We start from the raw sequence: 13,514 nt of genomic DNA, 5'->3' as shown, positions 1-13,514 counted from the left end.
ATAGTCCGGGCCATGTGTGCGGTTGAGAAAATAGGTGGTGGCATTTTGGCCTTCAGGCCATCATTTGGAGATTGAAAGATTTCTGATTGACGTCGTCCCCCATTAGCGATAATCCCCAGTCCCCACCACGGCTTTCTTTCGTAGTTTATTCCGAGCCGTTTATAGTTCCCACTGCCATTTGCTAACTTCCGTTGAATGTGGGCTACAAAAATCGAAACCACAGATCAAAGTCGTGAGACATTTGTAGTGCGAATTTGGATTTGGTCTCCCATGAAGTTCTTTTTTTAACCGTCCCCTCGAGCTACGTACCTTAATTACTCCCGGGTTACAAAAAAAACGCCATTTTAAATAAAAGCTAGAGAGAGAGAGAGAGAGAGAGAAGGGGGGGGGGGGAGTTCATAGTACAAGACATTAACATATACAGGGGTCGTTTTCGGTTTTCTGTCAGGTTAACAAGTCTCCACAGAACAGATGGTATTGTCTTGATGAACAGATAGGGCGTGGTGTGGTTTTTGTGCATGTAGCCGTTTGGAATTGCTGTTGTGTTTATTTTTAAAAATATTTTTATTTTAAAAATATATTAAAATAATATTTTTTATTGTTTAAAAATAATTTTTGATATTAGGCATATTAAAACTAATTTAAAAATACCAAAATAAAATTAATTTAAAATAAAAAAATAATAAAAATTATATTTTTTTAAAATACTCTTAAAATACAAAATCAAACAAGGAACTAACTAAAGGGGGGTGTCGCCAACAATTGAATTGCAAGTAGACGGCCAGATATTACGCCCCTATATTTGGATCCGAATTGAGCACGCCATTAGTAGGTCCACGACTGTTCCTACCAACCACCATGTCCTGGCATGGGACATGAGGCAAGGCCTACCCCGAGCATATTTAAAAAATAAACACATTACATGACATATTTTTGTCCAGACATCCCTTGTCCGGGTAGTAGCCTATTTTTGGGCACCAAAAAAGGAAGTTTTTTTTGGTTTTAGCACTTAAAAAAATAATAATAACACATTATGTGACATATTTAGAAAAGTATCACACTTAAGGAAATCAAAGATGTCATGTTATAAAAATAAACCAACATAATTTTATTTTATTTTATGTACGAGAGTGTCCGGGCCAGCTTGCGCGCACCACGACTAATCTCACGGTTCACTGAACATCCTGCAAACCCAATGAGCATGTAAGACACCACGAAAGTAACAGACGTGCACGGTAAGGTTTGAACCCAAGATGCAGAGGAAGGGAACAAGTCCCTTCAACCGTTGGGCCAATACCTCCGGTACAATAAACCAACAGGGGAGAGAGAGAGAGAGATAACAAATGAAGAAAAAAAATCCTGGAAACATACTAAAAAAAGGCAAAGTTTTCAAGTTGGCCATAAAGGTTCAACAGCCACAACTCTCTATGTCACCCAATTTACGAAGGCACCCCAGTGGCTTCGATGTAGGCTCAGGGTTCTTTTCCTCTGTATCCGAGACTTAAAAAAATATTGTACTGTGTTGTAAATTGTTTTTAATAATATTTTTATTTAAAAATAGATTTAAAAAAATAGATTTTTTTATTTGTAATATTAATACATTGGAATTATTAAAAAATACTAAAATAATCAATTTAATATTTTTTTAAATCAATTATATTCTCAAAACAAATTCAACCACAGTTACATGCACAAAAATAAACTGCCTCTGCACCACCCAACCTCCCCCCAAAGGCTACTGATCATGTGGTCACTGCATCAGCTTGTCACGAGTGCGGCCGTGAAACAATGATTATCGTGTCCAACACGATCTGGCTCAGTAAGCGATCGATTTGACTGTGTTTTTTCTCTATCAAAACATCATCACTCATTGAAGACTATTTATCTCTCCTGATGACTCCTAAAGTATGTCACACAGCACCATACAATTTCTATCCCTTGTTTTTTTCAGTAATTTTTTGTGTTTTAAATTTTTTTTATTTAAAAAATATATTAAAAATAATATTTTTTAGCTTTTTAATATTAATATATCAAAATAATTCAAATATTCATATATGACTTATAAATATAAAAACTTCAACATCAAGTAACATGGTTCATTTATTAAACACATAGACATCTCAGCTTACTTGTTAGTCTTGAAAATGTTTGCACTAATTCTGAGCGATGTAACTCAATTAGTTAAGTTTTAGATTTTTTTTTTGAGGTTATTAGTTCGAGTTTTATAAATCTTAGAACCACTAGAGATTTACATGGTCATTAATTTCAGGGCTCATGTAATCAAGATACACATAAGCTGATTTGAACACTTATATTAATAAAATAAAATAAAAAGAGCTTAGATTAGTATAGTTTTACATAGAATTAGCCCAAATTTAAGCACCACGAGACCATGTATATATTATATTTTCGTTGTTGAAATGTAGTGGTTTTTATAAAGTATTTTAAATAATATACATATTAAAATATATTTTTAATAAAAAATTTTATTTTTAATATCAACATATTAAAACATAAAAAAAATTATATATTTTTCCAAATATATTTTTAAATCATATCTATCTAAACGGTGCTGTAATCAATGGTCAATAGCTCATTATCAAACCAGACACACTGTCTTGAGTACACCGGCAAATTAGATATTTGCATTTAGTGAGTGCCAACTAGTTAAAGTTGTGTGGGTCCCATATTACGTCATGTAATCATGATTATCCATAGGATTGATAGCCACTTGATCTGTGGCCAATGAATTATTCAAATCTCGCGGTCCCATTTTTCCGAGCTAGCACGGGCTCCCACAGAAACAAGACACTGCAACATGGTTTCAAGATCGGATCCGGTTTAAGAATTGAATTCTAGATTTTAATAGGGTAAAAAAAATTTTATAAAAAAATTAAAATGATATTATTGTAATAAAAATTAATAGGCTTCCAGCTAGATCTTGCCAGATCAATCAGATTTTTTTTTTTAATTTTTTTTTAACTTGATCTGGTTTTAGTTTTGGATTAGCTAGCTGGATCGGAACGAGTTTCAAAACTATGTAGTATACTCATTTTCTTTTAAAAAATTCTTTATTTTTAATATTAAAATAATTTTAAAAAATTAAATTTTAATAAAAAAACAGTTTAAAACTTACTCCTAAACAGTGCTAAATCATAACAACATAGCAACATCTGGTTTGACAGCAGACGATTTTATTTGATGCTGTAGTATTATTTTGAGCTTTGTTTTTTTAAAAAAAATAATAATACACACCCTGTTATAATAGAAAGGATACAATCATTTAAGAAAAATATTATTGATTATGCATCTCTCTAATATGAAAATCCATTATTTAAGAAAAAAATTCTACCAGCATACAAAGCAGATGCTACTGGATTTATTCAATATTTGAAAATACAGTAAAAATCATGTTCACAAAAAATTTTTGTTTGTTTTAATATACTAATTTTAAAAATAATTTTTTAAAAATAAAAATATTATTTTAATTCATTTCAACATGAAAAGCTTTTGAAAAATAATTATAACTACACTTTCAAATAAACTCTAACAAAACTCGAATAATTTGTTTAGTCTCATGCCAAAAAAAAAAAATGTTTTCAGACAGCCAGATAATTTGTATTTCTAGTATTTAATGACTAATAACTGATATTTCATTGATTTTCGTCTGAGAAATTAATAAATTCTTAAATAAAATCATAACTTTTAAGCAAATGAGGATGAATAGATAGTTATATATTTGAATACCTAGATAAAGGGTTCAGCCTGGTATTCATTTAAAAGTGTGATTTAAACATTTATGATGAACATGTCAGACGTGTGTTATGAATATACAGTTCCTCCATATTCGAGATAAAATTTAAAACTGTTGTTTACACTTTTTTCCTTGATTTTAAACTTTTTAGGATTATAATTTAGCATTTGAATTCTAATTGTTTATACTTTGAATTCAACAGTTTTGTAATATTTATCTACTGCGGGCTTGCACGGTATAATTATCATTTTGTCCTTCTCCACATAAAGTTTTTTCCTTGATCGTGGGGTTATAATGGTATTTTTCATGGGATTCAGAGATCACTTGCGAATTAATTAGGGACAATTTAGTAGTTTAAAAGTTGAAAGGTATTTTAGTATTTGTAATATGTTTTTTAGTTATATTCTACATGGATTAGGGGCAAAGTAGTATTTTCAATAGATAAAAATAAAAAATTACTGGTGTGTGACGTCGCTTGCATCTATTGGGCAACGCGTGTAGTGTCATGCAGTGACCAATATTTCCTAGACGTCGTGTCATTCGCAAACATTGAATGAGGTGAAGCTTCTAGGGCAGCGCGTGTTATTCCAATCACAGTGGTTTGGTGGTAATTGGATTTGTTTTCCCTCCTTCTAATTTCTATATCCATTACTTGAAACTCATGTCAGGTTAACCAAAAAAACAAGTTTATCCTCCTATTTATCTTGTCTTTTAATTGTGATTTTTTCTTATTAGTTTTTCTTTGTTCTTAATATTTTTTATATTGTTTTTTTTAATTCATTTATTTCCATTTGATTTTATTTTTTTATATCAAATACGATACTTATTTTCTTGATTATTTTTTTTATTCTTTTTTCTTGAATTGTTTTATTTCTTTTAATTTTGTCACCTAACATCCTTTTTTTTTTTTCAGATGGAGTCCTCGTTTTATTAATTACTTCCTTTTTTTCTTCTTTTTTTTAATCTTTCTCTTGATTGGTTTTTTCCTTTTTTCAATTAGTCCCTCAACATTTTATTTCATTTGTTTTTTATCTAATTTTAGTTCTTATTATTTTAATTGTTTTTTATCATTTTTTATTTTAATTTTATTCCTCAACATTTTATTTCATTTGTTTTTATTCAATTTCGGTTCTCATTCTTGTAATTGTTTTTTATTTAACTTTTTTTTTATTAAATCCCTCGTTAGTTTTTATACCATATTTGATCATTATTATCTTGATTAATATTTTTTTTTTATGGTTAAGAATTTTGTTCGGGATTTATTCCTTATCTTCTACATAGTAATTTTTTTCTCACAACTAAAGTTATTAGTTTCGAAAACTAGCTCGATTTAATTTTGATCTTTTTTTTTAACTTCATGTTTTGATGGGTTAATACGCCTCAAACTTTTTATCTTTCTTTTTCTATGATTATCTTGGATTGCAGACCAGCCAAGTTAACACGAGTTGTCTTATATATATAGAAGTTAATCATACGGCGTTAGACCACTGGATCTTGCGATTTCTTATTTTTTATGTCTTTTCTTTTTATGAAGTTATCACATGTTGCATGTTCATTAGGTTAACCCAATGTGATTTAGGTTTTGTTTTCAATGTTTTATTTATTTATTTAGATCTTTTTTTCCAAGTCATTCTTTAGAAAAAAAAAAAATCTTTATCTCAATCTCATGTTGTTAATGGTGGGTTAGTGGAGTGAATTCAAGTTGATTCAAGTTTTTTTTTCTTTCATGTTTTTTTTTTAATATCACTTGAAAATAGCCTTGTTCCAAACTTGAACCTTGAGCTTTCTATTCCCCCTATTTCTTTTTTCTGGGATTATCATGGATTATATGTTAATTAAATTAACTTGAGTTTATTTAGGTTATTATTGTTTGAATATATCTTTTTATGTTAGAAAAAAATTTGACCATCACGCGGACAAAAAAATCTTGTGCTTTCTAATCTTGATTAGTTTGGCGCAATTAAACTAAATATGTGAATTATAATTGATAATAAACTTTGACCGTTATTTTTAACAATTTATTTCCCATGTGAAAAAATATTAATTTATAGCAACACCCATATAATACTATTAACTGTAATAATGATGCGTGTTTTTTTTTTTTAAATTTGTTTTTTCAGTTCAGCCTTCAACTTCAGCAACCTAAATTTTTTAATATATGTATTTTTTTTAATTTTTTAATTTAATATTAGACTATATTTAAAAATCATGCTCCATAATTATTCTTTTTTACTGGGCTATACACCGAACTTATAAATTTGGTTTTTATTTTTATTTTTATTCTAGGCTAGCATTAGTGATTTTTTCTTTTTTTTCCTTTTATTATTTAACATCGAGTGAATTAAAAACTTTCGTCATATTTTTTTTTTAATTTGTTTTATGTGGAGTCATCCTAGTCTCATTGATTTTTTTATTGATTTTAACTTTCAATATTAAGTATTCTAGAAATGGAGCTTTGATTTTTTTTTAAATTTGATTTCCATAAAAGTTATCCTCGATTTTTTGGTTTAAGTCACGATAAGGTGGTTCAGGTTGACTTTAATTATTTTTTAAGTTATTTTTTTAATTGATTTTTTTTTTATCATTCAACACCAAGTTGATTAACAGGCTTTATAATTTTTTTGATTTGCTTTTCATGAGATTATCATAATTTCGTGACTCGGGTTGACTAAGATATTATTTTCATTTTATTTTATTTTAATTTTTTATTTTAATTCTAGGTTGATTAAAAAATAACCTTTATGATTTATTTTAATTTTTTTTTAATATAATTATCATGTTCTCGTAACATAAATTATAGATCTAACATATTAATCCAAGCTAATTTAATATATCTTACTTTCAATATTTAAAAAAGACGTGGTTGAACGTGCATCACCATTTCCAAATGTGGTAACCCGCACCTCAGTCGACACGGGCTCGTGTAAAATTCTTCTTCTGGGTTTAGAACTTTCGCAAGCACATGCCTCTGGATCCTGAATCTTGGTACTTTAACCCCAATCAGCTCCTACGTGGTGTCTTTTTTTCTCCCCAAGCACCACAGCAACATTTTGAATGGTTTTATTAGAGTTATACGAATATTTTTTAAAGTAATTTTTATGTTAAAATAAATTAAAATTTTTTTTTATATATTTTTTATTATTTTTAAAAACAACATATAAAACATATAAAAAAATTATTTTTTAATAAAAATAAAAAATTTAAAAATAAACACGGGTAATACTCTCTCCACGAATAGTTAGTTGATGTTATAAAAAAATTATTTTTTAAAATATTTTTATTTTAAAATAATAAAATATTTTGTTTTAAAATTTAACTTTGTATATTAATATATCAAAATAATTTTAAAACAAAAATAATTTTTTCTAAACCAACCACAAAAATAAACAGTGCCTTGTCTCATCTGATTCTCTCTCGACGACTCTCAACCAGTAAACTAGCTGCTAAAAATTGAAGTGACAAAAGGCCGCCTCGCATTTCACCTCAAAGCCACAAGCATCCCTTTTTTCCTTATCCACTCCCCTCATTCCCCACTATCATATATCTTTCTCCTATACTGTCGAGGCTCAGTCAAAGCAAAGAATCTTCTCTCCTCCTCTTTCAATTTGGATCATTCTCCGCGATTCTTCAGAATTTATCTTACTGTGCATACCAGCCTATTAGGGTTTAGAAACCATCCACACTCCGCAGCAACAACAGATAATTTCTTCTCAATTTTAGGTAAATATCTTTTGCTCTTTTCTCTCTCTTTTTTTCCTCTCTCGGTAATCTGATGGTAGAATGAGGTTCATCACAGTGAGCACATCAAATTCAGTAATGGAAGTCAAATTAGAGCAAAAGGACGCGGCAGATTGGTCCTACAGAGGTGAAGGTGCTGCTAATATAGTTCTCGCCTACACTGGATCATCGCCCTCTTTTGTAAGTTTCGTATCATTAGCGAAATAATGCTGGTTAAAAGCTCTAATCACTTTACTTGTATTGCAAAATCTGTGCCTAATTTTAATTTTTTTGGCTAATTATTATTTGATGCATGTTAGATTGGGAAAGTAATGAGGATAACAAAAAAAGCAAGGAACGGGTCGTCACCGAAGTGTGACTCTAACCAATCAGTATTAACAGAGGAAGAGCGGTTGTTATGGAGAAACGTGGAAGAGTTAGTTACCTCTCCTACGAAAGAAATTGCAGAGCAGATTTATACTCAGCTAGTTATGAGTCCTTTGTTAGGTTCCAAACATGTCGATGCTGGGGTATGCTTTTGTGATATTTATTTCCACATTGAATATGAATGGATGGATGGATGATGTAATTTAGATTTTCAATATTGTTTTTTTTTTTTGTTTTTTGTTTTTTTTTTTTTTTTTTTTTTCTGGAATCATGATAGATACGTGTGCCAGTAACGCGGGATTTTCTTGAGTGTGTTGAAAAGAATGTAAATAAACAACGTCCGGCTTGGCGAATTGATGTTTCAGTGGTTGATTTGGAACGTGATTTTGTGATTATCATGTCTGATCATTCTCTATTCCCTGGAGGTAATTGCTGTTATTTCGAAGTGTTTTTTTATATACAATGTGACTTTCTAGCTATGATATTTTCTACTTGTTGCATTTAGATAGAATACAGTTAGTGGCGGGGAGATTTGGTGTGACCGAAAATCCCCTGAAATCAGAAGAAAAATCAATTTGATTTGTAGCAGCAAGGACCAAAGTTTCTGTCATCTATGATTAGAAAGTGGATTGAGCTGTTTTATGTGGTTCCTGTAATCATGAATGTTTACTTCAATTTCTTAAAGTGTCAGGTGTTCTTAAAGATGAACCTTGCATATCAGTTGAGATAAAGGTACTTTGTGTTTTCTGTGTTTTTTTCTCTTGTTGGTATTGGTTTATTTTCGTCTGCTTGGTGAGTGATATTTTTTCATTCTAGGATTTATAACTTTTATTTCTTTCCATCAAGTAGCCCAAATGTGGATTTATCCCTTCATCGGAATTCATAGCTGAAAGAAATTCTGTTAAGAGGAGTGCTACTCGTTTTCAAATGCACCAAGTCTTGAAGTTGCGCGAACAAGAGGTAATTTTTCTTCCATTTATCATATCGCTTTTCTTGAGCCAAGTTTTGCACCAATGTTTCTTTTTTCAATTATTGTTATTTGTTCAGTAAATTATTCTCACTTGAATAACTTGGCTTTTTAGATATCAGAATTAAGCGAGTATGATCCTCTGGATCTGTTTTCTGGCTCCAAGGAAAGAATACATAAAGCCATCAAGGATCTGTACACCACTCCTCAGAACAATTTCCGTGTATTCTTGAATGGTTCTCTTATATTCGGGGGCTTGGGAGGTGGCATAAAGAGAACTAATGCTGTGGCTGGAAAAGCTTTTGAAGATGCACTCGAGGGCATCATCCTGGCTGAAAATGGCTTGCGCACAACGAGTTTTATACAGCTTGTTGCTGAGGCAGTTTACTGCTCTAGAGTATTGGATGGGCTTCTTGAAGTTCAAAGGCTTGATAATTTTGACATTGAAGGGGCCATTCATGCATATTACAACATTGTTTGTCAGCCTTGTGCGGTATGCCAACAGTTGGATGAAGCAAGACCACCACATAGATGTTCCTCCTTGCATTCCATTCATATGGATGAGAGTTTGAAAATTGCAAAGGATTATTTGATAGCTGCTACTGCAAAGGACTGTAGTTTGATGATTAGTTTTAGACCAATGAAAGATGGAGCGTTTGGATCTCCTCATGTATACCTACAGTCAACCAACCAAAGTTTTAATTACAAGGTACACTTCCTTCAACATATTTCATCTATATTTTGATGTGCATGGTAAATATCAAATTGCTTGGAGGCCTACAATATCACTATTCTGTCTCAATATTAAGAAATTGGAAACAAAATGAGCACGTGCCATGTTTGGCAATTCCCACTCTAAAAGGTGCTGTAACACAAGAACGTTTATAATTTTTGTGGTTTGTTTAATATTTTCACATTCATGGCTGCATTTTGATTCCATATTGATCGCTTTACATCTTAACTTGCTGTAAAACATGTTAAAGTTCACTGTTTAAGTTATCCAGCAAGGCATCTTTCCTCCCATATGTTTTATATCTTATACAAGTTTCATTTTCCTAGGTGAATTTCATTGACTTGGATTTAAAACCTTTAAAGAAGATGGTAGATTACTATGAATTGGACAAGAAGATATTGAACTGCTTCACTCAGATGTTGGAAATGGAGCATAAAGATGGCAATGCTAGGACCATGGATGCGAGTGAAACTATAAATTGAGTTTCAACAAGACTATAAAAGATCGTAAGTTTTGATTAGGCAATCTTTTGCATTGATTGTTGATGTAATGCTTGTAACTTGTAAAAGTGCAGATCGAAGCTCTTAATATTTTGGTTTACGAACTCTTCCCTCTTTAGCTTTTCAGGAGATTGAATTTCCTTAAAGAATGTAAAGTGTAAACTATAGCCGACCCCAATTACTTTGGGATTGAGTCGTTGTTGTTGCTGCATTCTGAAATTCAATGCCTTTTCATACCTCTTGTATGGCCCCCATAAAATGAAGTGGAGTTGGAGACAGAATTAATCAAACTTTTGCGTTTTGGCTTTGACTACTAGCACAGTGATAGCTTGTTTTTGACCCATTATTCGATGTGTTGTGTTGATAAACTCTGCCAAAACAAACTTTATACTCTTGGACTATCATATAATGCCCGTTGAATAATCAATAAAGACATCTTGTCTCTTAATTCCAATGTGTTCCGAGGAACCATGGACCTGATTATGTGCTTCTCTTCAAATTTTCCTATCATGTAGTTGTAGTGTCGAATTTCACCTCGTTAAGTGTTTGTACTGCATTGAAAATTTTTGAATATTCAAGTCTGCAAATGAATGTATGTATACGATTCAAGTTACCAATATATATACAGTGCCTGCATACAACTTCTAGACAGTGCATGTCCCCCGGTTTACATACGACTGATATAGAAATTTAGTCAATATTTTATCCTCTGTTGTCAAATAAGAGGAGTTTAATGAGGGGGGAGGGTTGAAAGGGACAAAGCACGTTCGTGGGCTCACCAGAGAAAGTGATACATCAACTACTGTACTGCCACTCCATCCCCAAGCTCACATGGGCTCTAAAATTATACAGCTAGATTTAAATTTACTGAGGCATATGGCAACTGAAATAGCAGGAAGCATCACCCTTTGCTTTTCAGAATTGAGAATTGAGGTTTAAGTTTACTTTCTCAAAACTGTTTGTATCGATTTTTTCATAATCTCTTCTCTTTGCTATGCGTGTATGTTCTCATTTCAGTTCCATGTCAATATTTGGATATGATGCAATCGGTAAATGTGTGATTTGGAAGCTTAATCTAACTGGTTTGGTAAATATCAACTTTCACAGAAGAATGACATTGGAAATCAGCATGCTTGTTGCCTGCAGCACCCGGCAAGGAAGACTTGAGCGTCGTATTTTGTTTGGCCAAGCAGAACAATCATGCGTGTTGCGGTTGCCTGCAGCCTGTGGCCGTTCCATGTGCTCAAGAATGAGCTGCCAGGTTGCTGAAGGCATCTGTGTGCATGGATCAGGAGCCATCACGGCATCTTGAAGTTTGAGTGCAACAAAAAAGGACAAATGTGTGGCAGAAGTGGGGACAAGCAGTGCCCATTCTTCTGACCCGGCTCTCAATAAAGCTGAACTGAGAAATTTGCTGAACTGAGAACATGTAATATCAGGTTACTATTATCATCATCCTAGCTTAAAAGCTAGTTTGGCTTGCATAGCTTTGGATTTTCTGTAAAGTCCCCTCGGACTTCAAGAATGTTTGGACCGTGGTTTTTACAAGAACTCATTTTTTTTTGTTTTGTTAAAAATTAATTTTTTAATATGTTTTGGATTGTTTTGATATATTAATTTTAAAAATAATTTTTTTTTTTAAAAATATTATTTTAATATATTTTAGCACAAAAAACACTTTAAAAAACAATTTTAATTATACTATCAGATCCAAACTCCAAAGTCCTCATGGGACTATTAGCAATTTAGCACTACACTTAAAAGTGTCACTCACACTACTTTTGGGGTGAGAGGTGGAGTGCCACTGGTGTTTGTAGAGTGTTCATATCGGCCGGCATAACCCTTTCTCGGAATTTTGGAAGACTCATACCTGCATATGTTGAATCAGTGTTTGTCATTGGAATATTTTTCCTTTTATATGGCTGGCAATATATTGCCTGAAGATCTATTGCGGTGGTGCATGAAATGGAAAAACAAACTGCATGCATTGCCGATCTGAGATAATCATGATTCAATTTTTGATGCGTGCTGTGTTCAGGACTGAACGCAAAGGCATGTTGTAGATGGAAAATGTCCTAGTGTTTGTAAATTCATCAATAAATGCGTGTAGGAGGTAACAGTTGAACCAATCAAGTACCTTCTGACATGCATTTACTTATCACCTACTTACATTTACTTCATCAGGGCCTCAGCCAAACTCCTTCCAGCGCCATGGAAGTAAATGTAATATTCATCCTTCTAATCATTGTTACATGATCGAGGTAAAATAAGCACGTCAAACAATCTATTTATAGCAACCCTGAATTCCTCCATAGCCTCTGTATCCATTGCATAAATTATCTCAACTCTGCCAAGCCATGTCAAAGGTTGTGCTTCCTGAACTCTTAAAACACCATTATATGTGCTTTTAAGTTCATGTAAAGTTTTATCTGGTACTCTTGTATTTACTAAGCAGTGTCCCGAGTCATTCTCTGCTCACACTGACACTCTGCAGTACTTTTTCACCATATCTGCTGCGGCTTAAATTTTCTCTGCTATGCGTTAGAGAAAGTACGGAGGAAACTGACTTTATTTTTCTGTGCAGAAAACTGTCGTGTCAGTGGAACTGCTCTGTTCAAAATGCAGGAAGAAGGTGATGAAGTTAATTGCGACAATAGAAGGGATAACTTCTATTGTCCTCGACCCGTCAAAGAATACGGTGACTGTGATAGGTGAAGCTGATCCAGTGAAGATCATTTGCAAGGTGAGAAAATTTAGAAAATCTGCAGCAATCACGAGCATAGGGCCTCCCAAGGAAGAGAAGAAAGATGACCCATATAAGAAAGACGTGATGAAAGACACGAAGGGCATGGTTATTCCTTATACTCCAAAGACATGTCAGAGATGCGATGTGTGGTATGTGGTTAATGATGATTTTTACAGTTATTGCACCATTATGTAAATAAGAAAAATATTGTTGTATGGAGCGTTTAGAGTGCTTAATGTGTTTTATTTCATGTCCTATGAACCATTTATTGCTGTTCATCAACCTGATACCGTGGCTGAACCACTGCTTTATTTGTTCTACAAAATCTACGCATGTGGTTCACCGGAAACATTGCCATTGCCATGCTTTCACCAATCTGCCATGTAACTAATTATGACAGAACTATCTGCTTAAATTTTTATCAATGGAGGTTGTATCCTTGTGCTCTCCCTGAAACATGAAGATAAAGAGACCAATTCCGATCCTTTTGATCCTCCGAAGTCCATAAGCAGTCAGTACGTGGTCGTCTGGATTATCTCAGTTCACATAATTTGTATCGTAAAATGTTTACTACAACAGGCAGGTCAATGAGGATATTCAATATTACATCCCCACTGAATTTTATTGTGAGACCAATGAATGAAGCTCTAGATCGAGCACTCTATCCTCTTAGTCTCCAAGCCTCGTCAGGAATGTGTAAGATTCTGACA

General features: G+C 32.5%; 1 protein-coding gene across 1 annotated transcript; it reads left to right on the top strand.

The window, feature by feature from the left end:
• Positions 1 to 7,327: 7,327 nt before the first annotated feature.
• Positions 7,328 to 11,635, top strand: LOC118052793 (inositol-pentakisphosphate 2-kinase). Its single transcript, XM_035063854.2, has 9 exons — positions 7,328 to 7,474; positions 7,551 to 7,672; positions 7,792 to 8,001; positions 8,136 to 8,283; positions 8,550 to 8,590; positions 8,708 to 8,818; positions 8,941 to 9,534; positions 9,885 to 10,064; positions 11,166 to 11,635. The coding sequence occupies exons 2-8, from the start codon at positions 7,571 to 7,573 to the stop codon at positions 10,038 to 10,040; spliced, it is 1,362 nt and encodes a 453-aa protein (XP_034919745.1). The 5' UTR covers positions 7,328 to 7,474; positions 7,551 to 7,570; the 3' UTR covers positions 10,041 to 10,064; positions 11,166 to 11,635.
• Positions 11,636 to 13,514: the final 1,879 nt, after the last annotated feature.

The sequence above is a fragment of the Populus alba genome, chromosome 2 (genome assembly GCF_005239225.2).
Source record: "Populus alba chromosome 2, ASM523922v2, whole genome shotgun sequence".
Classification (NCBI taxonomy): domain Eukaryota; kingdom Viridiplantae; phylum Streptophyta; class Magnoliopsida; order Malpighiales; family Salicaceae; genus Populus; species Populus alba.
This window is presented reverse-complemented; position numbering and strand designations above follow the sequence as displayed.

Excerpts from the sequence above, each read along its gene's own strand:
- LOC118052793 (XM_035063854.2), top strand. The coding sequence starts at position 7,571 with ATGGAAGTCAAATTAGAGCAAAAGGACGCGGCAGATTGGTCCTACAGA. Across the intron at positions 7,673-7,791 it reads CTGGATCATCGCCCTCTTTT|ATTGGGAAAGTAATGAGGAT; the intron begins GTAAGTTTCGTA and ends GATGCATGTTAG. Across the intron at positions 8,591-8,707 it reads GCATATCAGTTGAGATAAAG|CCCAAATGTGGATTTATCCC; the intron begins GTACTTTGTGTT and ends TCCATCAAGTAG.